General features: G+C 36.8%; 1 protein-coding gene across 3 annotated transcripts in view; it reads right to left on the reverse strand.

The window, feature by feature from the left end:
* LOC117919898 (RNA helicase aquarius-like) overlaps window positions 1-23,930 on the reverse strand; it is a 38,372-nt gene extending 14,442 nt beyond the window's left edge. For all 3 annotated transcript variants that reach the window (XM_034837186.1, XM_034837185.1, XM_034837184.1), the window contains exons 1-8: window positions 23,379-23,930; window positions 22,810-22,902; window positions 21,444-21,506; window positions 15,177-15,263; window positions 14,918-15,070; window positions 14,658-14,818; window positions 3,527-3,761; window positions 3,262-3,372 (exon numbers count right to left, since the gene is read on the reverse strand). In XM_034837186.1, coding sequence (XP_034693077.1) covers window positions 3,262-3,372; window positions 3,527-3,761; window positions 14,658-14,818; window positions 14,918-15,070; window positions 15,177-15,263; window positions 21,444-21,506; window positions 22,810-22,902; window positions 23,379-23,786 — 1,311 coding nt within the window. In that variant the 5' untranslated portion in view covers window positions 23,787-23,930. The remainder of the gene's footprint in view (window positions 1-3,261; window positions 3,373-3,526; window positions 3,762-14,657; window positions 14,819-14,917; window positions 15,071-15,176; window positions 15,264-21,443; window positions 21,507-22,809; window positions 22,903-23,378) is intronic.
* Window positions 23,931-27,276: the final 3,346 nt, after the last annotated feature.

Below are 27,276 nucleotides of genomic sequence, written 5' to 3' on the forward strand. Positions count from 1 at the left end.
TGACCACCCTCTTTTCTGAAGCTGATCTATTATCAAAACCTTTCCCAAACTAGCCTCCCATGCAAAAAAACTTACTTTAGAAGGCACCCGAGAGTTCCAAATTACACTCATTGGAAAGGAAATTGATCCCCTGGTTCCAATATGGCATATAAATACTTAACTAAAAACTTGTTGTTTTTGAAGTTCATCCACACCACCTTGTCTTCCCCTGCACTATCAACCACATCTCCTTGTAACCTTGAAAATAAATACTCTACAATGTCCAATTCCCAATTATTTAAAGGTCTAGACAAAATAAAGGTTCCAATGACGTCCCTCCCCTGTTTGAACCCATAGATCCACAACCCACACCTCTTTGAAACAACTAAGGCATATAAAGAAGGGAATGAAATACACAACGATTCATCCTAGCACCATTTATCCTTCCAAAACTTCACCCTCCACTCATCACCCACCACAAATGAAGAACTACAGCAGAAGTTATTCCACTCCTTCCTAATAAATTTCCAAAGCTTGACCCCATACCCAACTCTCACTTAATGAGACCATCATCCTCCCTCTTCCTCCTCATATTTTCCACTAATGATCTGATTCCAAAAGGCTCCTCTTTTAGTTTCATACCGCCAATTCCATTTGCACAAAAGTGCCTTGAAGCCTAATACCTAACCACCTCCCCCCCTCCTTTTTTCTCCCTTTCTTTACTCTTCTCCATGGACATTGTCAACCACTTCATAAGATGCATCTTTATCTCCAACGCACCACCTCACTAAAGGAAATCCCTTTAAATTTTCTCTAGCCTCAATATGACTTTCCTCAAAATACTAATAAAGACAAAAAAAAATATATAATAAGTACTTTTGATCAACGTAAGCCTCCCCCAATTAGAGATGTATTGCCTTTTTCACATTGAGTCTTTTGCAAAACCTCTCTTCCATTGTCACTGATCTAAAGGGAGCACCTAGAGATAGACCTAGGTAAGTAGATGGAAGTTTGCCTCCTTTGCACCCTAACTCTAAAACATGATCCACTCTACCAATTGGAATCAGCTCACACTTATCCAAGTTAATTCTCAACCTTAATAAAGCTTCAAACCACATGAACAACCAGCTTAAATGAACCATATAATCTTAAGAAGCCTCTCAAAAAACAAGAGTGTCGTTTGCAAACAACAAATAAGACACCTCCTCCCCTTTACCACCTCTCCCCCCACCCTAACTCTCATAAGATAACCACCCTCCTTAGCTCTCTTGAGGTAAGGGCCTCCATTACAACAACAAATAAATGGGGAGACAAAGGGTCCCCTTTCCTCAAACCTCTAGAGCTTTGGAAGAAACTTGAAGGGGTGCCATTAACAATCATTGAAAACCTTGTAAAGGATAGCACCATTTATTCCATCCTACCCATTTCCAACCAAAATTCATCTTTTCAAGAACTAAGATCAAGAAATTCTAATTAACAGGATACACCTTTTCAATATCTAAATTGCACAAGATTCCACATGCATTGATCTTCAACATAGTCTATGGTCTCATTTGCTATTAGCACCACATCAAGAATCCGTCTACCCTCTAAAAAAGCTTTTTGCAACTTGGAGATCACACTGCCAAATTAAAAAAGAAGAGCCTTAGAGATTTTCTAAGCCATTAACAATCACGAAAAACCTTGCAAAGGATAGCACCATTTATTCTGTCCTACCCGTTTTTAACCAAAATTCATCTTTTCAAGAACAGAGATCAAGAATTCCAAATAATAGAGTCATATGCCTTTTCAATGTCCAACTTACACAAGACTCCACATGCATTGCTCTGCAACATAGAGTTTAGCGTCACAAGATGCTTCAAATGACCCTCCTCATGGGCTTATATAGGAGGTGAGAAGCTTTTAGAGACCATTGGAGACATCTACACTTAGCTACAAAGTGGAAGAGTATGGAAGCTTCTAGAGAGGGCTAGAGATGTCCACACATCTCTACACTTGGCTATGAGAGGAGTCCAAGGCTTTCTAGAGAATTCTAGAGATCTCTTGTATATTCTTGTACATAGGCTTGTACATAGAACTGTCTAGGGTGTTCTAGAATCTCCTTGATTTGTAAGGAACCCCCCAAGGTTCCAGAAACTTCCTAAGGTGCCTATAAATAGGTGAGGCCCTCATTTGGCCAAGGCACCACCCAAAAACCACCCAAATCACTTCCTAACAAGTAAATGAGTTCCCAAAGCACTTGTAAAGCTTCCTTTAAGCAATAAAGCTTCCATTCTTTAAGTGTTGCCTACTACACCCTCTAAAACTTCTAAGTCGAGTGCATCTTAGCGTAGCAAACTAAGCATCGGGAGTAAGGCTGACTTAGCAAGATCAAGTGTCTTAACTTGTCTAAGTATTGCACGAGCTTAGGAAAAAACTATGTCTGTGACATTACGGTCTCATTTTCTATTAGCACCGCATTAAGAATTTGTCTTACCCTCTACAAAAGCATTCTACAACTTGGAGATCACACTGCCAAACTAAAAAAGAAGAGCCTAGGGGATTCTCTGAGCAGCATTTTTAAGGAAGTCCTACCCACCATCAATTATCAAACAAACAATTGTCGTCTCAAAATGCAAAAACTGGGGTATGAATAACCCAATACCCTTCCAAGAAAGACTCTCAATATTAGACCACCCCTTAAATCCCAAAAGCAAATTCTTGGAACCAACTAATAACAGAGATGACAAAAGAGGAAACTAGATTCTAGTGACTCGTACAACTGTTCTAGTATGTCAACCACCAAACAAAATCCTGCACTTCGTAAAAAGGTTGTCCATACACCACTTGCAAGAAAACTACATTGCATACCTACTCACCGTCATACTTTTACAAGTTCATTTAGTCTTAGGATAATGGAACATAATGAGTGACTGGACAAGGTTTATATATGTTTAGGTAAGAGAATACAAGCATGAGTGTACACGCCCCCTATATTTGTTAATGCCCATATTTAGTTTAAGAGAGAAGAGAATCAATTCTTAAAAGAGTAATCATTCAGCAATAAAATACATTTGCATTAGTTACACACTGCACATAAATAAAAACCTCAGAATGAAATAATCAAGAAAAAAATGCTAGAAAATAAAAGCATAGCAAGGTTAATAAAAATCAATTTTGAATCATACCTAAGAAACACCTATATAAACAAAAAATAAAAGATCTATTACAGCAAAACAGAAGGATCTGATTTCAAAATGTTAGCACTTTAAAATAAACCTGTCAATCAGTCAGTTTACAGACCTTACAGCAGACCAAGTCTTTTAACTCTTCAGGAGAAAGTACAGACAACCTCTTTGAGAGATCAGCACGCCTATGAATTCCACCAATATTGGCCAGTGCAAGTTCTCGCAACTACAAGGACCAATGAGAATGGCAATTGAGACACAAATTAAAATGAAAAAAATATATATATTTAAATTGTTCCAATTCATGAATTGTATTTTAATCAAGGAGCAGCTCTTTTCAAGTGAATATCTTTGTAAATAACTCCTACTAATGAACATACCTTGGGAATCTTCTTAAACGCAAGTAACTGGAAAGACTGGAGACGGTCATAATGAGATTGAAGTACCTCATCATCATTCAGTTGTGTTCCTACATGATCATTAATCTCAAAACCTTCATAGAACTGAAGCAAGTCAACCAATTGTGCAAAGAGTTTCCCCTTTTCATGAGTATAAAGAGCACTCAAATGACATTTGGCAACCACAGCCACATCTGATACAATAGGTCTCAGATATCTGTATGAAAATGAGAAAAAGGAATTAAAAAACAAAACAAACCTGACTATTAAGAAAGAGAAGGGAAAAGGAGGGCAGAAAGCATCCCTTGATCATTGTGGATAGGAAACATCCATCTTTTTTTAGTATGAAAGCATTTAATAACTTTTGGCAACAACTAAATCAACCAAATCACAAATGAATCATCAGGAATGTTTATCATTTCCAAAAGGAAGTGGAAGGGAGAAAAGGACAGCAAACATCCCTTCACAATTTCAGGTAATTCACCTAAAATTTGTCTTACGCTTGCTTCTTCGTTTTCACAAAATATACTTCTAATGGAAATTTTTTGGGCTAACTAGATGGACACAATAAATTTTCCCCAAACCTCATGACAATACGTGAACTGTGTTAAAGAGATCCTTCATGTATCATATCACATATCACATGCTTTTTCACATATTGAAAAATATATAGATAAAAAGTTTATATATGCATAGAAATGTGAAATGCATGTCTATTGCAAAGAGTGGTTAAAAGATGATGACATTCAACATCAATGTCATTCTCTAACACACTTACATAGTATCATTATCAATTTTAATTGAAGAAACAAAGAAGAAAAAGAACCAAAATAATGACTCTTGGCTCAAGTAGCAAGGGATTGCAGTGGGAAGGTGGAAGTTCAATGTTATGTATCAAAAAAATTACATATCAAAGAAAACAGAAAATAAAAATAAAAATAAATCACAATTTAATGGTCTAATCTCAAACAAACATCAAATTCTCAGACTTGTGTCTGCTCAGGCATAGAAACACATGGTGAAAAATGAAATTGGACAAGCAGTTTCATGGAGAAAGAAACTAGAAATTTTGGAAGATGGAAAAGGGAACCCTACAAAATTTCAATTTCAATAGAAAGAAACTAAGAGTTCATGTCAACTGAGGTGATCAGAAGTTGAGAGTGTGTTGGTGAAGTGAAGACCCATTGATGCAAGGGGGCATCAGAAAGTGCTGCAGTTTTCTGGGACAGCAGAATTTTGGAGATGCTGGAGATGGAAACAGGGGCTTTCTCTCTAAAATGAAGGTTCAGAAACTGTGAAGATGGTGTTTGTTCGGTTTTTTCAGGTGTTTATGACCAGGATACTGAAAGAAAGTTCTTTCTCTTTTAAGAGTTAAGAGCTATTAGAAGTTTATGGGATGACCATTGTGCATTGGAGGGCACTTCAATACAGAGCAGATTGCCCCATGACCACAATAATGGTGAACAAAGCCTTGCTTGGCAAATGGATATAGAGATTTGCTTGTGATAAGGAAAATCTCTGGAAGCGGGTGATTTTGGCGAAATATGGGCAAAAAGGTCTTGGTTGGAGGACAAAGAAGGCTATTGGGGCGTTTGGAGTAGGGGTTTGGAAGGAGATCTTAAAGGAAACTGATTGGTGCTGGGATAATATGGTGTTCATAGTTGGAAATGGCACCAAAATCAGATTCTAGACTGATCATTGGTGCAGATGTACAACCCTGTCCCAAAGCTTCCCTCATCTTTTTGCCATGGCTCTGTACATAGGAACGCAACGGTGGAGGAGATGTGGGACCAGAATTTCGGTCAAGGAGGATGGAATCTAAGATTTCTTAGGGATTTTAATGACTGGGAATTGGATATGGTAGGTAACTTGCTCCATGTATTGAGGGGTCGCAAGCTTACCTTGGAAGAAGACTCAATCTCTTGAAAGGGAGGAAGAAACGGGCAGTTCAGAGTCAAGGAAGCGTACAGCTCATTGGTCAACCCCATTGTCACCGCCTTCCCGAAAAATTGCATTTTGGTGGATAGAGTTCCAACCAAAATTGCGTTCTTCGCTTGGGAGGCTACGTGGGGGAAGGTACTTACTCTAGACAAGCTCCAGAAAAGAGGGTGGCAGCTCCCTAATTGTTGCTTTTTGTGTGGTTGTGAAGAAGAAACTGTAAATCATATTTTTATACACTGTACAGTGGTCAGAGTTCTATGGAATATCGTCCTTGTTTTGTTTGGTGTTCAGTGGGTCTTTCCAGAAACTGTAAAAAAAGTCTTAATTAGCTGGAGGAGCCCTTTTGTAGGGAAAAAAAAGGAAAAAGATATGGAAGTCCATCCCGTTGTACATTTTTTGGACGGTTTGGAATGAGAGGAATAGACTAGCCTTTAGGGGGGATGTGTTAGCACTTCAGAAACTCAAAAATTCTTTTGTTTGTAATTTATGGAGTTAGGCAAGATTGTATATTGGAGAGGAGTCGCTCTCCCTTATAGGCTTTTTGGAGTGATTAACTTCCAATTAAGGGCTGGTGAGGTTTTTTGGCTTTATTTCTTCTTATATGTGAGGTCTTAGCTGCCTTGTATACTCCCTGCATGTTTTGTGGCTTTTTTGCCTCTTGTTATACAATTCTTGTTTATCTATCAAAAAAAAAACAATAAGAAGCTCAAGTAACTCTATTGAGGATTGCAATTTGATTGATCTCCTGATTGGTTGGCAGTTTACCTAGAATGGTGACCAAGATGGTCAAGTTCTGTCCCGTCTTGATTGTTTCATTATTTCTTTAGATTGGGAAGATCAGTTTCCAATGTGATTCAGAGCATTTTGCCAAGGCTCATTACCCTATCCTCTTGATATTGGAGGCTTGAAAGAAGGAAAATATCCCTTCAGATTTGAGAACATACAACTTAAGGAGGAAGGGTTCAAGGAGTTAGTGGTTGATTGGTAGTGTAGCTATGACTTGGGGAGTCTGCTATATACCATGATGGGTGCCACCACTTGTGTCATAATGCGTGACTAATGATTTAAAAGGCTAAAGGTGATTTTGAGGCATTTTGCCAAAATGAGGCAAGGCATAAGCCTAAAGGCAGAATGAGGCATCAACTAATAAAATTATCAAAAATAAAATATAAAAAATACTCAGAGTCAAAAGAAAATTGAATAATAATAAAATTGTAAAAAAAATAAAAAAAAAACTCAAAGTCAGAAGAAAATTGAATAATAAAAAAGACAAACTTCATAATGATAAAATTAATTATTTGTCATTATTAATAGTTTCTAATTTAATTTAATTTTCTCTTGTATAAAATTTAGCTCCCATGGTTTCATCAAATAAATTTTCAGCATTATTGTCTAGTAAGATCCTCTAAGGTCCCCATTAGTGACAATATCCACCCATTCTTCTTCGTCATCCACCAATTGCAATGGTAATTTTTCTTATCTATCAATGATAAGATAATGATTATATATGAGATTAAACACTAGGACAATCAACAATTTCCCTATTCTTTCTTCTCAATCACTCTTTTTCTATTTCATTTAAAAGGTTAATTGGAAGTCAACTAAACCCTTATTTCATTAAAGGTTCGAGCAAGTTGAGATCAAATACAAAAATCATGAAATCTATATCAAAAGCACACAAAAGTATATAGAACCCATTAAAATTCATTGAATATCAAGGCATAAACCTCTAATAGAATGTATACTAAAAGTCCATAGAGACGAAAAACCCTTTGAGATTTAGGCTTCAACAACCTTGAGGCTATAGCCTCAAACCTGTAAGCCTCGACAGGGTGAGGCATAAGCCTCAATTACCCTAAGGCTATAGTCTCAAGCCTAATTCGTAGAGCCTTATCTTAAGGCTATAACCTCAAGGTTTTTGTAGAGTCTTGCCTCAAGGCATAAGCCTCAATAGCCTTTTAAAACACTGTGTAATACATGTCACAACATGTGTCATAACTTGTGCCATGACCCACGTTGTAATGTGTCACACATGCCACAATCTGTGCCATGACTCATGTCATAGCCCATGTCATAACCCTTGCCACAACTCGTGTCATGGCCCATACCATGATATAATGCCGCAGCTCATGCCATGATGTGTGGTTTGCAAGCAAACCTGAAGAGAGTGGCCTAGAAACTCTTAAAGAGGATATGATGCAATGAAGAAGGAAGTATTTGGTAATATTGCTATCCACAAAGTTGGTGCTTTGGACTCCATAAGTACATTGGACGAAAAAGAAACAAAGGGTGGCTTATCTCTTCATAAGCAGGAAACCAGAAATTCAAGAATTAAAAAACCCAACAAGCTGGCTGTGACGGAAGAAACATCTTGAAGACAAAAATCTCATGCCCTTTATCTGAAGGAAATAGGTAGAAACACCAGATTTTTTTTCAAAAGGTGGTCCATGCTCCATAGAAAATCCAACTTCATAGGCAGAATGACGATTGAGGGCTCTTGGTGTTCTGATGACTGTTGGATATTTTTTTAGATAATTAAGATTATCCAAATCAGTTGAAGAAGTTTGAATTAATTCAAACTATCCAAACAGATTTGGATATTTGAGTTAATTTGAATTATTTTAAATTTGTTTTATCCATAGAGTAGTTAGAGATTAATTCAAATTAACCTCCTAGTTTTTAGGATGTTTCTGGTTTCCTAAAATAAAGGACTTAGATAATACCTAAGTCTATAAATTAGTTTGTAATTCAGTTCAATAAAATATACAAGCAGTGTTTGAGGTTTTCTTCCTACTGCGTGGAAACATGGTATCAAAGCAGGCTGTGTAGTTGAAGAAAATACCATGGTAAAAACTACCATGACAGGGACAAGCAAGGGCAACGACTCAAAGGTGTCTTCGAAACCTTCTCAGTCAGCCTCTACAATTGTCCCCATTGCTATTGATCACTCATCCGTTCAAATAACTACTCATAAGCTTAATGACAAAAATTTCCTTTAATGGTCGAGGGCTGCTCAAATGGTTATTCACAGATGCAGGAAGATTGGGTATCTCCATAGCACAATACAGAAGCCAAAGGAGACTGATCCTACGTTTCATACCTGGGATGCCAACAACTCAATTGTTATGGCATGGCTTGTGAACTCAATGGAAGAAAACATGGGCGAAAATTACGTGTATTACTCAACTACAAAGGAGCTTTGGGACGCTGTAAATCGTGCTTTTTCAAACCTTGAAAACTCAACTCAAATGTTCAAACTAAGAAACAAAGTTCGAAATCTGAGACAAGGTGATATGGATGTAATATAGTACTTCAATATTTTCAACAAATTGTGGCAAGAAATAGATATATTTAATGATTGTGTGTGGAGTTCTGCCGAGGATGGTGAAAGATACAAGAAAATGGTCGATAAAGAACGAATATTTGATTTCCTTGCTGGACTTAACAAGGAGTTGGATGAGGTTTGAGGACAACTGCTTGGAACAAAACCACTACCCTCAATTGATGAGATTTTTGCAGAAGTGAGGAGAGAAGAGTGTTGTAAACGTGTCATGCTTCGAGAACAGAAACCACTACCCACATCAGACAACTCAACCCTAGCTGTTCATGGTTCAAACTCGGCAAGCAAAGGAGATTCTCACAGCAATCAGAGGGGAAATCGGCTATGGTGCGATCACTATCAACATTCCCATCATACCCACAACACTTGCTGGAAAATACATGGAAAACCAACAATTGGAAGGAGAGAGTCAACAAATCTGGTCCAAAAGGTTATCAGACTGCAACAAAACCGAGTCCTAAGCCAAACGATAGCAAAGTTAGTGTTTCTCTTACTAAGGAACAAATGGAACAGCTCTACAAATTGTTGACACCAACATCATTGCCAAATAATTCGAGTACATCACTATTAGCTCAAAAAGGTACTTTTCATTTGCTTTGAATGGTGTTACACAAAGACAAGAATCATGGATTATTGATTTGGGTGCAACAGATCACATGACAGGATGTGCAAATTTGTTTTCAACTTATACATCCAGTCTAAGAAATTTTAAGGTTAAAATTGCAAATGGTTCCCTATCAACGGTTGCAAGCATGGGTACAATCAAGATTGGCCCAAATTTGATTCTCCGTTCTGTACTACATGTTCCAAATTTGACTTGCAACCTACTGTCTATTAGTAAACTTACACGAGATCTTAACTGTGTTGCAAAATTCTCACACTCTACATGTACCTTTCAGGACTTGACTATGGAGAGGACGATTGGCAATGCCAGGGAACACGAAGGACTATACTATCTTAAGAAAGAAGACTTCATAAATAAACAAGCTCAAACAATTGGTTGTAAAGCTTCTAGTTTGTCTAGAAAACAAGAACTAATGTTGTGGCATTGTAGGCTAAGCCACCCCAATTTTCCTTATCTAAAAGATTTGTTTTCTTCCATGTTCAAGAAAAATGATTTGTTTCAATGTGAAGTTTGTCTAACAAATCATTTTTCTTGAACATGGAAGAAAACAAATCTTTTAGATAAGGAAAATTGGGGTGGCTTAGCCTACAATGCCACAACATTAGTTCTTGTTTTCTAGACAAACTAGAAGCTTTACAACCGATTGTTTGAGCTTGTTTATTTATGAAGTCTTCTTTCTCAAGATAGTATAGTCCTCCGTGTTCCCTAGCATTGCCAATCGTCCTCTCCATAGTCAAGTCCTAAAAGGTACATGTAGAGTGTGAGAATTTTGCAACACAGTTAAGATCTCATATAAGTTTACTAATAGACAGTAGGTTGCAAGTCAAATTTGGAACCTGTTTTCCTTATCTAAAAGATTTTCCTTATCTAAAAGATTTGTTTTCTTCCATGTTCAAGAAAAATGTTTTGTTTCAATGTGAAGTTTGTCAATTAGCAAAACACCAACGTTCTGTTTTTCCTTCTCATCCATACAAACCTTCGAAACATTTTGCCTTGATTTATAGCAATCTTTGGGGTCCTTCCAGAGTTCATATTGTCACCGAAAAAAATGGTTTGTGATTTTTATTGATGACCACACCAAGGTTTGTTGAGTTTACTTGCTAAAATACAAATCAGAAACTAAACAAACATTTAAAATTTTTCATCTAATGGTCCAAAACCAGTTTAACTCAAAAATACAAGTTTTTCGTACCAATAATGGAGGTGAATACTTTAATACAATTTTGGGAAAATATTTGTTACAAAATGGGATCATACACCAGAGTTATTGTAGTCACAGTCCCCAACAAAATGGGATTGCCGAACGGAAAAATCACCATCTTCTTGAAGTAGCCCGTTCCATAATGTTCACCGCCAATGTACCTAAAACCTTTTGGGGGGATGCAATTCTTACGGCCTGTTATTTGATCAACCGTATGCCTTCTCGAGTTTTGGAATTCCAAGCACCTTTAAAAAACTTTCAATCTTGTTTCCCACATACACGAACCTTCACCTCTCTTCCACTAAAAATATTCGGTTGTACCTCATTTATCCCACATTCATGACCCTACCCGTAGCAAATTGGAACCTAGAGCACTTAAGTGTGTATTTCTTGGTTATTCTACCACTCAAAAGGGATATCGATGTTATTGTCCAGAAAAACGAAAATATTTTGTCTCTATGGATGTTACATTTTTTGAAAATCAACCCTTTTACACCAAAAATTACCTTCAGAGGGAGAACTTAGGTGAAGAAATTTTTTGGAATGTTACGCTACCTTCTGTTCCACCTTCTACAGGTATACCAGCACCCTTGCCTTTTGTTCCACCTTCTGCAGGTATACCAACATCACCAAATCAATCAGAAACACTGCCTTCTGTTCCATCTTCTGTAGGTATACCAGCATCACCACAATCCTTAAATCGACCAGAAACTCCAGAAATTCCAAAGCTGCTGATACCATAACCTGAACCACCACCAAATTCACTGTCCAGTCCACAAATCAGCTTACCTGAGTCTTCCAGTCCATCCCGGCCAATGATGACTATGCACAACAAACCCTCAACATCAACGACAAGGGGAGATTTGCAGCTACAACCTGAGTTACGTGTTTATTCACGGAGAAATATTTCAAAAGGAGTAGAGAATTCGGTGAACCTTCAACATGGTCACTTGTCTAAACCGAATTCAGGTATACATTCATCCCCTACAAACCTTAATATCGATGAGCTTGATGTACCCATAGCATTGAGGAAAAGTGTGAGAACCTGCACTCAACACCCAATGTCAAATTTTGTCTCATATGATCATTTATCACCTTCTCTTCAAGCTTTAGCAACTAATCTAGCAGGTGTTGATATTCGGAGAACAATACAAGAAGCTTTGAAGGAACCAAAGTGGAAAAAGGCAGTTGAAGACGAAATACATGCTCTTGAAAAAAAATGAAACATGGGATTTGGAAAAAAAAAGCCTGAAGGAAAAATTCCAGTATGTTGCAAGTGGGTGTTCACAGTAAAATACAATTCGGATGGATCGATTGAACGGTACAAGGCAAGGCTAGTTGCAAAAGGATTCACTCAAATGTATGGGGTGGACTATCAAGAGACATTCGCACTTGTAGCTAAGCTAAACACCATCCGGGTCTTGCTTTCTCTAGCAACAAACAATGATTGGCAGCTTCAACAATTAGATGTAAAGAATGCCTTCCTTAACTATGATCTAGAAGAAGAGGTATATATGGAATTACCACCAGGTTTTGATGTGGCAAGGAAAGATGGAAAGGTGTGTAAACTGAAAAAATCTCTTTACGGACTGAAACAATCACCAAGGGCCTGGTTCAATCGATTTACTAAGACAATCAAACAAATGGGGTACAAACAAGCTCAAACGGACCATACCGTGTTTTACAAACACAAAGATGGTAAGATCATAGTTCTCCTTGTTTATGTCAATGATATCATCCTTATAGGAGATGACAAACAGGAGATGGAAGATTTAAAGGAGAAATTGGAAAGGGAATTTGAGATAAAAGACCTTGGATTGATGAGGTACTTTCTCGGCATGGAAGTGGCTAGATATCAGAAAGGTATATATGTTTCTCAAAGAAAGTATACCTTGGATCTTTTAAAGGAAACCAGAATGATGAGGTGCAAACTGGTTGATACTCCAATGGATCCGAATTTAAAATTGACAGAATTCCAAAACAGCAGCCTAGTAGATAAAGAAACGTACCAACGTTTAGTGGAGAGGCTCATTTATCTCTCTCACACTAGACCTGATATTGTGTTTTCAGTTAGCGTGGTGAGTCAATTCATGCATACACCATACGAGGAACATATGGAGGCTATGTACCGAATTCTAAAATATCTCAAAGGGACGGTTGGAAAAGGTTTATACTTCGCGAAAAATGAAGCAAAAACAGTAGAAGCTTATACGGATGCCGATTGGGCAGGTTCAGTGGACGATAGGCGATCAACTTCTAGATATTGTACCTTTGTATGGGGAAACTTGGTAACTTGGAGAAGCAAAAAACAAAATGTCATGGCTAGAAGCAACACGGAAGCTGAGTTTAGAGCTGTTGCTCAAGGCATATGCGAGTTACTTTGGTTAAAACTGCTGTTGGAAGAGTTAAAAGTTACATCACATCAGCCAATGAAGATCTACTACAATAATAAAGCTGCCATAAACATATCTCATAACCCCATTCATCATGACTAAACGAAGCATGTTGAAGTAAACCGTCATTCCATCAAAGAGAAACTGGAAGAAGGAACCATCTGCATGATGTACATTCCATCCGCACAGCAAGCAGCAGATCTGCTAACAAAGGCCCTTGAAAAACCAGCATTTGAGAAGCTATGAGACAAGCTGGGACTACTTAATATTTTTGTCCCAGCTTCAGGGGGAGTCGTGGAGATTTTTTCAGATAATTGAGATTATCTAAATCAGATTATCAGATGAAAAAGTTTGAATTAATTCAAACTATCCAAACAGCTTTGGATACTTGAGTTAATTTGAATTATTTTAAATTTGTTTTATCCATAGAGTAGTTAGATATTAATTCAAATTAATCTCCTAGTTTTTAGGATGTTTCTGGTTTCCTAAAATTGAGGACTTAGATAATACCTAAGTCTATAAATCAGCTTGTAAATCAGTTCAATAAAATATACGAGCAGTGTTTGAGGTTTTCTTCCTACTGCCTGGAAACAATGACGACGAGTTGAAGAAGGGAATTGTTCATTTCTTCAAGTGGCTTTCTTCTAAGCCAAGGAAGAGGATTGGCATTGAGAGGGGGATCTCAAGTTGTTGGGGGGAGAGGACAGCAGTGGTTTGGAAAGGCCATTCTGTGAAGATAAAAGTTTGCAAGGCACTTGATGAGTTCATTGGGGACAAAGCTCCATGCACAGATGGATTTACCCTAGCAATTTGGCAAAACTGTTGGGGTGTTATTCAGACAGATATTCTGGATTTTTTGCATGAGTTCTACTCTCATGGTACTTCTAAGACGAGTTTGAACGCCACATTCCTGGTGCCAATCACTAAGAAAGATGGTAGGAAAAAATTAAATATTTCAGATTTATCACTTTGTTGGCAGTTTTATACAAGCTATTGGCAAAGATTCTGGAAAATAAGCTCAAAAAAGTAGTAGACAATGTGACTTCCGAGTACCAAAAAGCCTTTTGAAGAGTACGCAAATTATACACGCCATACTCCTTGACAATGGGCCATTGACTGAAAAGTCAAAAGTTCGAGGTCCAGTGTGATTTCTACCTTGGACATTAACAAGGCCTATGTCCTATGATTTTTAATTTGGCATTTCCTGTTTTCAGTTTTAGAGTTAATGGGCTTTAGTCAAAATGGGTAAATTGGATAGATTAAATGTATTCATTTCCTGATAAAAAGGATATTGTGCAGAGGCAAAGAGCCAATTCCTGACATGAATTTAAGATCACAAACTGTACAATAAAGCAACATAGCACCTATTATTTCTACTTCTACAGCAAATTTGTAAACTAAGCATCTGGGCTACACAATGTAATAGGAAAGAAAATAAAAAGGAAAAGAGGAAGAAGACAAGGTGTTACCCTTTTTTCAAACTATAAGCTTATATCCAATTAAAACCAAACTTACCATCCATGTCAATGCATACGACTGAAATCAAATAAAAATAGAATTTGCCAACTCGAAAAGCTAGAATAGAAGATCAAAATTTGGGCATGCAATTATACCTTCTTGTCGGCAATTGGCTCAGCAAATCAATAAGAAATTCCATAAATCTCTCACAATACAATATGCAGGCATCATTAACTTTTTCAAAACCAATAGCATCAACAAGTTCATTATCTTCATCATCACCATGGCTATGGGAAAAAACCTTGGAATCTAATACCTGGTAACATAAGAAAACTTGATGGAACAACTTTTTGAAATCTAGTGTACTTGGGATAATAGCCAAAACAACTACTTTTTAGTTTAGCAAGAAAGGTACCTCCAGAAACTCTTCAATGATGTTTCTCAAAAACTTTGCTTCAAGCATAGTTGAGGGGTCAAAAGGGTCTCCTTGTTTCATGGCCTCTTTAGCCTCTCTTTTAATCATCCTTTTCCATTTCTTGATCAAATCTGTATTAAGACAAAGCTCCATCTACAAATAAGACAAGCAAATCATACACCAAATTCAAAAGAAAAGGTCCAAAAATAATTTCTTCTACTTTGAAGGCAGAGGGAAAAAAAAAACATAAAGACCCTACCTGGAATCGACCATATGACAGACTAAGCCAGGACTGCAAACTTGCTAATCTCAGGACAGTCTCGCTCACAATCTCATCTTCCAAACTCTGTTACATAAAGTTTTCAAAAGCATTATAAAATGAAAAAAATGAAACAAATGAACTAACAAAAAAGATCTCACGTACTTTGACAAAATTACCTGACCATCAGGAAGAATGAAATAAAATAAAAAATTGTTGATAGAGTCAAATTCATCTATACATAACACATGGACGACGCATTGAAGCTCTCATTGTTGGCGGTTCACCCCACAAGCACTGACAAGGCACTCATGGCAGAAGCAACAACGCACCTTAGTTTTCCTTGGCTCTCTACCTCTTCATTCAAAAATTGAGCAGCTTTGTTTTCTCTTTCTAGGGATGGTCTTGGTTTGAAGGGATGTAAGTTGGGCAGTAAAGTTGCTCACTTAGGAGAGGGTAGTGGCCCTTTAACGATGGTTTTGGTGGATGACACCTTAATGGAGTTTGAAGAGGTTGAGGCAAGGCCAAAAGAAGCTGCAGTGAGTGCGACAGCTAAGGAAGAGAGGGAACGTCTTGGTTTGGTTTCAAGGGAGGAGGCGTGTCTGAAGGATTAGTCCTCAAGCAACTTAAAGCTTACAACAACAGGTTGGGCATGCCTACGATAGGTTTCAAGGCTAAGATTTTGGCTCTCCTTCGTAAAAATGAAAGTTTGAAAAGAGGTGAGGGACCAAGAGGGTGGGAAGAGGAGGAAAAATAGTCCTTCAAAAATTAAAAGGTAATCAAAGAAGTTAGAATGTTTTATGAATTATGAGGGAGCAGAAGGAAACCAATCAGAAAGTGGCAAAGGAGAGTGGGAAATTGTTGCAATTGGTAGATTTTTTTTTATAAGTAAAACGGGTGTTGTATTAAAGAAAAGGTATACATGACGTATACATAAACAAAAACCAATAGGGGTGATAACACAACCGCACCCCTACGGGGAAACTAACCAATCCACAAAATCTATCAAAGAAGTAATGTTATCCCCCATGTACATTCTAATCCAATCCCAAAATAAGTATAAAAAAGAACTTTCAAAAGTTTGATCTAAGCATTCCTTATCCTCAAAAGCTCTCCTATTTCGTTCCCTCCAAATGGACCAAAAAATGCAAAGAGGAGCAACTTTCCAAGCCTTTTTCCTTTTCTTGCCAACTGGGACACCATTCCAACTTAGAAGCACCCCCCTCATCGAAGAATGCATCAATCCTTAATCTCCAAGGAAACCAAGGTATCCAAAGTACCTGAAACGTTGGAGTAGCTATGCAACCTCCGAATAAGGCATCAACCTCCTCTAACTCCCAATCATTGAATTGTCTAATAAACCTCGGTCCTCAACTACCCCCATCCCAAACATCTACCACCCAAGCATCCTTAAAGGAAGCTATAGCCTAAAGACCCGAGAACTCATCCCTCAAAGACATATCCCCGCACCATCTATCTTTCCATAATTTTACCCGATTCCCCGAACCAACCTAAAACCTTGTTTTATCTTTGAAGTCCTCCCACCCATTTCTAATTGACTTCATACTCCTACACCATACCTCCTTCTCACCTCCTTGGTGCACCCCCCCCCCCCCCCCCCAAAAAAAAAAAAAAACAGCCTGAATCCCATACTTACCAACAATTACCCGTTTCCAAAGAGGGTTCCTTTCCTTCACAAATCTCCAAAACCATTTACCCAACAGAGCCTTATTGAAGACCATCTAGGCTTTGATTAGAGGGACTAATGTCAAAGTCAAGAAGAAGACTATCTAGGCTTTGATTAGATTGCAGAAAATGGACTTGGTATGCTAGTAAGAAGATTGATTAGGGAATATTGATTTTTAGGTCTTTATGGCATTGGTTTTGTTTTGAAGGATGGTTTGTTGATGCTTTTTTCCTTTTGCTTGCCTTTTCGTGCTATTTGTTACTTTTTGTGTACTTTGATGGGCCTTTTCCCAGCACTTTTAATTTATGTGCTCATTTACCAATCAAATAAATAAATACACACACACACACATATATATATATATGTATATATATATATATATATATATTTTGATAAGTAAAAGAAGTATATTAAACAAAAAGAGGAAACACCAAAAATCGGTGCCCTCTAAGTATACAAGGAGTATACACACCACCTTCCCTAACTAGGAGCCTATCCAGTCTACAAAACTTACAAGAGAAGAATGACTCTCTGTTAAGGAACCCCTGACCCAAAACCAAAGATTACATACAAAAGAATATTTCAACCTTTGAAGCGAAAGATCCTCATCCCCAAATGCTAACCTATTTCTCTCCTTCCAAACTGACCAAAAAATACATAAAGGCGCCATTTGCTAAGCCTTCTTGCGTCTTTTTCCCACAAACCCTCCATTCCACCCAAGAAGGGTTGTCTTCAATGTACACGAGAGAGTCCAAGATATTCCAAAAAGAGAGAAAAGGAGGTTCCATAGGACCCTCGTCTTGACACAATGCAGTAGGAGATGATCCACTGTTTCTTCTTCAGATAAACAAAGAAAGCACCTATTTGCCAAAGAGAACCCCCTCCTTTGAAGTTGCTTCTGTGTTAAAACTTTACCCCAAGAAGCCTCCCAAGCAAAGAAAGCTACCTTGGGAGGCACTCTTGCCCTCCAAATTCTTTCACTAGGGAACAAAGAAAGGCCCCCCGGCTCCATCATAGAATAAAGGGATCTAACAGAGAAAGCCCCATCATTTGAAGCTGTCCATATCACTCTATCTTCCTCCTCCCTTTGAACCCTGAAAGCTTGGGTCTTCTGCAACAACCGCTCCAACAAATCAATCTCCCAATCATTAAAGGCCCTTGCAAAGAGAGGAGTCCAACCAGCCCCATCACCAACAGGATTCCACACCTTCGAAACCCAAGCATTCTTCGACATGGACATGGAAAAAAGAGATGGGAAGGACTCACAAAGAGGCCCATCACCACACCACTTGTCTTTCCAAAATTTCACTTTTTGCCCATTACCCAGATGGAAAGCTACCCTGCCATCTAACAACCCCCACTTCTTCCTAATTGCTTTCCAAAGCCCAACTCCGTTTCTTCCCATCACATCCCGAGTATACCAGCCGCCCTCCTCTACGCCATACTTGAGGCTAATTACACTTCTCCACAACGCCTCTCTCTCATTAGCAAACCTCCAATTCCACTTACCCAAAAGGGCATTATTCATCAAAGATAAATTTCTCACCCCTAGTCCACCTTTTTTTTTCTCCAAGCAAACCAAGTTCCATCTTACAAGGTGAGGTTTATAGGCTAAAGATCCCCCACCCTACAGAAAATCTCTCTGAATTTTCTCCAATCTCAACCTCACTTTTCTAGGCAAATGAAAGAGAGACATCAAATAAATAGGCATACTAGACATGGTGCTTCTAATTAGGGTGAGTCTTCCCCCTTTAGATATGTATTGCCTCTTCCACATAGCAAGCCTTCTACGAAAACGCTCTTCAACCCCATCCCACACCGCCAAAGAATTGAAAGCTGCCCCTAGGGGCATTCCCAAATAACTAGAAGGAATCCCTCCCACTTTACACCCCAACTCCAAAGTCAAACCCTCTATATTTTGCACCCTTCCAACTGGGATCATCTCACTCTTCTCTAAGTTAATCCTCAAACCCGAACACGCCTCAAACCACATGAGAAGCCAACTTAGATAAGTCATCTCGTCTGAAGACTCCTCACAAAAAACCAACGTATCATCCGCAAACAATAAATGCGATATATGCGTCCCCTCACCCCTCCCACCACTCACCTTCCACCCAGATAAGTAGCCCCCACTAATATATATTCACTGCTTTGCATACTTCCAAGGCTTGGAAGGTTGTTTTGTGGTGCTTGTTATGGACCATTTAGAGGGAGAGAAATAGGAGAGCTTTTGATAATTGTGAAAGCATGGACCAAACTATTAAAAAAAAAATTCTTGTATCTTTTTTGCAATTGGGTTAAGAGTATATATTGAGGATGGTTCTTTGTCATTGATAGACCTTGTGTCTTTGTTGGTTGCTAGTTTTTGTGTCTTCGCACCTCCTTTATTTGTCATTTGATTGCTTTGTATACGTCATGTATACCTTCTTGTTTTTCCATTTAATACAATCTTTACTTACCTAAAAAATACACTTCCAAGAAGAAATCAAACCCTTGGATCACTGATTCATGGGCCTCAAATTATCATGATAGGTTTGTCGAATTTATCTCTTCCTATGTTCTATGTTCCATGTTGAAGTCGTTAAAAAATATAAATGATTGATAGATCTTTATCCTATTGCTAGAAGGGTATCTATATCTATTCATAGAATGAAAATACCTAACTCTAAATTTTGTTTTGCATGTCCAAAACCTGTCTTGCAATCTTTTTTTTAATTAACAAACTTACTCCATTACTCAGGACCTAAATTGTGTAGCTAAAATTTTTCCCACTCACAATAAATTTTTTAAAAACTATGCATGGGAATTAGGCATGATAATGCTAAAGAGATTGACAGCCTGCATATCTTTGAGGAACCTAAAGCAATGGGAATTCTATCTCAAGTTCACCTATGCGGGAAAAAAGATTATTATGGTTAGGATATTCAAGTTTTTTTTTTTTTTTTTGATAGGTAAATTAAGAGAATATATAAAAGGTTAGGATATCTAGGTTTTGCTTACCTAAAGTTGTTGTTTATATTGTTATAAGTCAATTTATGCACTTACCAAAAATTGTTGTTCCTCTTGTTATAAGTCAGTTTATGCGCTTATATAAAGTTCATTACAAAATCACCAAATGAGAATCACATGAATGTTGCTTTTAACATCTTGAGATACTTGAAGGAAACCCTAGAAAAGGGACTTCTATTCTTTAAAAGAAATCATTTGAAAGTAAAAGGTGATGATTGAGTTTTTCTATTTTTTTGATAAGTGTGATGATTGAGCAAGTTTTGAAACTAATAGGAGATATGTCTAGATGTTGAATGTTTGTTGGAGGCAATTTAGTAAGTTAGAGAAGAAAAAACAATATGTTGTTGCTAGATCAAGTGTTAAAGTGGAATTCAAGTCTATGGCACATAGAATTTGTGAATCAATGTGGCCAAGGTCACTAAAGATTGTGATAATAAAATTGCTATCAACCTTGCTCACAACTTTATCCAATATGATAGAACTAAACACCTTGAACCAGACCGACACTACTTTATTAAAGAAAAGCTAGAAAATGGCTTAACTTGTATGTGATTTGTCTCAACACAACACTTTATTAGGTGTTGGTGTTTGTCTAGGATTGTTGTTTGCGGCCCTCAAGACATGCACGCACAAATCTCTGTTTTTTCTCATTCTATCCCCTAGACCTATGTCCAATATAGAATGTCTAAAGTGCTTAGTCACTAAAATATAAGGCAGCAAGAAACAAATTCTAAGAGTCTAGGGCAAGTCATAAGGAACTAAACTTTTTTCTCACATATCTAATATCCAATCCTTCTCATGTCGTGTTAACCATGGGTAATTCAAATATTTTGAAGTGTTCATATATCATAGATAATTTATGAAATCTCCTTTTGGATAAACAAGCATTTATGAGAATTCATCTCATTAGCACACTCAAACTAAAAATTTCACTCCTTTTTATTTGGCAATAGTCTTGTCTTATACATAACATATCTAGCCTCTCAAATTCAAATATAATCAACTTTTTTCTCTCCATGGCAGCTAATTTTTGCTCTGTTTGGTGATCAGTAGGTGATGCCACCTTCAGTCACTGAAGCCCTTCTTAGCTAGCATGGAGCTTTTGTAGGGAAGAAAAGGAAGAAGGCCTAGAAAACAGCTCCTTTTTGCTTATTTTGAACCTTATGGAAAGAAAGTAATCAGAGAGTCTTTGAAAATTCCATAATAACGGACCAAGCAATTACACGAACCTTTATGTACATGTTTTTGGAATGTGTCAGGGTGCATTTAGGTTTTTGCTTGTTGTCATTATTTGATTTTATTGTTTGATTGGGCTGTAAGTGAGGCAAGGGTGTTGGGTTTATTGTATCCCCCTCTTTTTTAGCCTTAGGTGCCTAGTATACATCATGTTTACTTTTGAACGCCCTTTGCTAGGCACTTTTAATACAACCATTTTTACCTATCAAAAAAAAAGTTTGATTATAATCATCGAATTTTATAGGGATGTTGTATAAATAGACCTATCAATCAAATTACTAATAAAGACAAAACATACAACAAATATGTGATTCTAATAACTTGTCTCACCATACCTGAAAGGCATTAATCATGAAAAGCAAGTAATTGGTCTTCTCTGCTATACTTAAGCTCCTTCCCTAACAAACCACAAGATAGGAAATTTAGTAATACATTAATGCCACTTCAAATATTAAATAAGCACCAAACCATTCCATTAGACAATATGGTTGGAATAATAACAAGAATTTTCTCCCTTTTTGCCAAAAAGGGGCTAAGCAAAGGAATTGGATTAACAAGCGCACATAAAAAAGGAGCACAACTCAAGGGCATAGAAAGCACACAGAGTGAGAAAAAAAATATAGAATAGAAAAAACAACAACCAACACCAGAAAAATTAGGGTATCATCAATGGCAAGATTCGATCCCGGGACCATGTGCCTCTTACTGTGACTACACCTCCCAACATTTGCCTTAACCAACTAGGCTACCCTAGCAAGCTAGGAACTTTAATGATAAATCATACATCCTTCTTACGACATGGAATGTTTACTCATCCAAGCCTTAGTGCCTTTAGAGAAAACTTCTTGCCTTGTAAAACACATATAGGATTGCACCATTTATAGTAAATAGAAGTCTATTCATGCATGAAAATAATGGTGTAGATGGCAATCTTATAAATGATTATAGGTTTAAACCAAAATCTACAAGGCAATATTTAGGATTAAGGCTATATTGAGTCAATCTTATAATTAGCTAATCAAAATGGAAATTCTAGAGGGCATAGGAATGTGAAGATGGCTACACTAATCATAGAAAAATATTGGTGTGACACCAAATTTGAAAGGTCTATTTTGAGTGCATGTCTGGCAAAAGCATAAATTCATTGGTTGGTATAACTCAACAAGATAAGTACATTAAGGAGCCGGAATTGCCAGTTTACAAAAGAAAAGCATCATGGCAATGTTTTTTCCCTATTTGGACTTGAACCTGGAACCTCCCACAAACCCTCCCAACCCTTTACCACTTCAGCCAAGCCTCAAGGGCATCATGACGATGTTCTTTGCTTGATTAAGTTTCATTAAGTAGCCAAATAACACAACTTAGGCACAAAAAATCCAAAAAAAAAAAAAACAAATCCAATAAGGAAAAGCCAAATCCAGACGTGGGTCAATTCTCTGAATGATTTAACTTGACAACAGCACCAATGTTGTTTTGTTTTAATACAGCAATAATGTCTTTCATGCTATTGTTATCAAGGAAATTCTATTTTAGTTGTAAACTAAACATCGGCACAAGACTTCCTATTAGTAAGTATTACACTGCACTGTCACTCAATTTTGGCAATTATTTGCAGCGATGTAGTAATTCCAGTACTGTTGAGACAAAAGAAGAAACTGTTTCCTCTGATTAATAAGTAAACCAAAGAAACAAGAAACAAACCTGCTCCTTAAGCCGAAGAACCTTCTCAATGAAGGCCTTGAACACATCCTTTCTATCATAAAAGCAAATCCAAGCAGCCACGTTCTCTCGAAACTGCAAATTATAGGGAAGCAATTCATAAATTACATACTTCTAGTTTCTCAAAAACCAGGCAGAGCATAATTAATTATATTTTTCATAGTCCATATTCAAAGTAAATACATACGAAAAAACCTAATTCTTTAATTGTTATTTCCTATTTCTTCCCCCTGTTTTCTCCCTAACAAAAATACCCTAAAAGAACTACTTCCCTCTTTAAGCCACATTTTTCAGTTTCCATCATCGTCAGAGCAAGAATTTCAATATCTTTACTTCTCGGGATTCCTTTCTCCACATTTTCTCAGAAACCAAACAATGGCACGTTCCAACCAAAAAAAAAAAAAACAAAACAAAAAAACCTAAAAGATTTTGTTTTCCAAGTTTGAAAGAACCCAGCATATGAATTCACAACCTCCATTTTATCTTGTTTTCCTACATTTCCTGGCAACCAAACAGACCTAAAAATTTCAAAACCAGAGCAAAGCCCGTACCTTCTCGTTCACCATGAGTATCATCGACATCACATGCTCAAATGACGCCGTTTCAGGATCGAAATTAGGCCACAAGTAATTCTCCAGATACTGACTCACTTCCAAAATCATAACCCTCTGCAAAGGCACAGTTTTGCGTCCGCCTGAGACCACCAGCTCCGTCTCGTAAATCTCCTTCACCAGCTTAGGGTCGAAAGGCTTCTTGGGCTTCGAGTCTTCGCCCGCTTTGGACCAGTTGGCCTCTGCTATCTTGGTGAGCCTATCACGCTGGATTTCGAGAAGAGTTATGGTGTTGGGGATAGCTGAGCCGGTTTTGGGCTCGGCTACTTGGTTAGCTGACTCAACTGGGTACTCGGCGACCCTATGGCGCTTGAAGTCGTAAGCTCCTGTTCCGTACACCTTCGTCATTGCGAGGTAACAATTAGGGTTAGGGTCTTATGAGGAAAACAGAGGTCATGGAACAAGGTGAATTTGGAGAATTAGGGTTTGGATTGGGCTACTAGGATTTTGCAGAAACTGTAATAAACCCTGGAAAAATGCATGACTAACCAGTGTGAGAGTCAGGGGTGAAGATACTACATATACTTGCACTTATTTAGACAAAATCATAAAAATAATATATTTTTTAAATATAAAAAATCTCGTTAAAATAAAAATGATAATTAATAATTAATATTTACCAAAATTAAAAAAAAATTAATATTTATCAATTGCAAATGTTAATAATGATAAAATTAATATTTATCAAATATATGAAATTAGATATAATTTTTTTTAATTTAAACTATTGTTTTTATTTGATTAATGATAAAATTAATATTTATTGAATATATAAAATTGAGATATAAGTTTTTTAAATTTAAATTATTATTTTTATTTTAAAAGAATAAGTATATATATATATATATATATATATAATAAAATTTGTACGTATAAACTTTGATTTATTTATATTCAAGAAAAAACAAATATATCAGTACACTCTTTTAAGATATTTTATAATAAAATATATATAGAATTCTCTTATTTTATCTCTTAAACCTATTTTTTTCTTTTATTTTTTAAATAATTTCTTTATTTATATAGAATTATAGATAAAGATAAATTAATTTCAAAGTTTAAATAATTATTTCAATTTAATTTTTATGTTTTTTTAAATTTAAAACTTAATTTTCTAATTATAGTAAAATTGAATTCATTTTTTTGGTGTTTATAAAAACACTTATTTCCATACCTAATTTTAATATTTTAATGAAAAAAATTTGTTAATAAAGTATAATTTCTTTTTATTTTAATTTAGTAAAGTTAAAAATCCAATGTTATCATTTTTAGTTTTTAAAAAACAACAAATTAATTTGTCTAATGAACTTCAAGCATAAAAACAGAAATAATTAATGTCTAATTTATCGCAAAAAATTGAACATAAAAACACATAAATTTAACATAAAACCATAGAAATTTAATATAAAAACACATAAATTTGAAAATAACTTTTGTATTAAAAATATACCTTGAATATAAGAGAGTTGTTGATTACAGGTTTGTTGATAACAAAAAGATGATTACAAAGAGAGGAATACAAAGGACTAGATTTATTGAAGGAGGAGATTACAAAAGCAAGAGAGAGAACTTTAGAACACTCTATACTTAGCACTCTTGAGCTCTGCCTTGAAATGACGGTGGCTTCTCTATTTATAGATGAAAAAATCGGATTTGAGTCGGACTTGAGACTTGCATGCTTGAACAAATTTTGAAATCTACCACAAAGTGTTGAGACAGCTGAAACCTGATTAAATGAAGTCTTCTATAAGGAAGAGACAACTTCTTCAAGTAGAAAAGAAATTTTCTTTTCACACGTTGATTTTTACTATTTGACTATTCAATCACTATTTGACACTATTCACTACTATTTAAATAGTTTTTTTTTTACTGGATAAATACAGGGAGACAATTGTACAGATATACAGTTGTATAAAAGATTCTTGAGATCTTTTATCTAGATTGACCCATAGGTCCTTCGTAAATGATTAACTCAAGGTCTACATATTATTTCTAAGATTTGAGAATCATTTGTGAACCTTTATACAAAAGACTTAAGAAAAATGCACCTGCATAGATTGAGTATCATACTAATTTAGTCAAAGAAATTAAATAAAGAGTCAAACATTTACCATGCATTAACATCCTTCATCCCAATGCATTGCTCATTGTAGAATCAAATGCATCTAATTTAGGTTATGGAGGCATATTAAAGTAAAAATATAACAATCAAGTGTACATAGTTAGATATCATTCAGGGATCTGGTTAGGCGCTCAAATAAATTATTTGACTGTCAAAAAAGAAGTTTTATCTATTCAAAATATCTTTTAAGGCTCTCAATTTTGTGTCTAAAAAAAAGCTGAAGGTCCCAATAAAATTTAAACTCCCCCACCACATCTTCATTTGGTCTTTGAACCCCTCCTCCTCCAACCACATGTTCTCAAATCTGAAAAGGGAAGGTTTACTCTTCATACCTCCACCTTCTAGAAGAATGGGAAAGTGATCAGAAACTGGTTTGAGTAGGACCCCTTGCACAACCCCATTAAACATATTGTCTTAGTTATCTGTCAGTAAGAACCAGTCAAGCCTAAAATGGGATTGGTTATTCAACCCACCTCTCCAGGTAAAAGAACCCTCCAACAAAGGAAAGTCCCTCAGCTCCAAATCCTTTACTACTTCTGAAAATCTTCTCATTGATGCAGAAAGCCCACCTCTCATTTGGATATTTGACCATATTGAAATCATCTCCCACACACCAGGGGTCACTCTATAAACCTTTTATAGACCCAAACTCTTCCCAAAAGTCCTCTTTATCCCTATTGCACACTGGCCCATACACACCACAGAACACCCACACTAATCCATCCACACAATTTTTAAATCGACACAAAATTGAGAATTCTCCTTCTTCCAAATCAACCAATTCAACCATTCTGTTATCCTAAAACACTATAATACCTCCAATCGCACCCCTAAAATTGACTACTCTCTAGCCTAGATGTCTTCCCACCCCAAGACTATGAACAAGCCTTGTATTCATTTCCTTAATTTTAGTTTCCTATAGACAAACCACATCTACTCTTTGGGATTTTATGACTGACTTAATGACATTTCTTTTATCTCTGTCATTTTCCCCTCTGACATTCCATGATAAAATCCTTATCTTCATTTGCATCCCGACCTAGAAGCCCCTCTAGAAATATTTACATTGGTAACCACCCTAGTTTTTTTTTTTTTTTTTTTTATAGCTTATTGTCCACTCTAATTTCTTTAGTTCCCTACTAGACTTTGAAACAGATAATTTCATCTTTCTAGACGCCCCATCCTGGCTCTTATAATCAATTCTCCCCTTCATTCTCCTCAATAAGTACAAAATTTCCTCTTTAAACCCTTCCGTCAACATACCGAGGCATCAACTGAACTTCGCAAGACAGCTAGAGCTCCACTCTTCATCCCGTCCCCCTCTTCCAGTTGAAAGGCCATCCTTTCTGCTATTGGACTAGCAAAACTCGATCCAATTGGAACAAGTGCTAGCTTAGACGCGCTCTCATTGCCACTCGAATCCTAAAGAGGCTCTTTCCTACCATTGAGGGCAAAAAAATCTTCAATTAGCACTGTTCGTAGATGAACCCGACCCATCGCGCCTTTCGTTGACCCTTTCGATCCACTAGAAGCCATCTCCAACCCCCATAAAGCCTCGTCGGGCCCCAAGAAAGGAGTAGAAGAAGAAGAACCCTAAAGCCCCAAAGAAGAAAAAGAGAGGTTGTGTACAACGGGATACTTGGATGCTTCATCCAATAGTGCCTCATCAGTGAGCTTCAATTGGCCAGGAATCGATTCCCCAACGTTGACTTCTTC

Source organism: Vitis riparia, chromosome 8 (assembly GCF_004353265.1).
Source record: "Vitis riparia cultivar Riparia Gloire de Montpellier isolate 1030 chromosome 8, EGFV_Vit.rip_1.0, whole genome shotgun sequence".
NCBI classification, from domain to species: domain Eukaryota; kingdom Viridiplantae; phylum Streptophyta; class Magnoliopsida; order Vitales; family Vitaceae; genus Vitis; species Vitis riparia.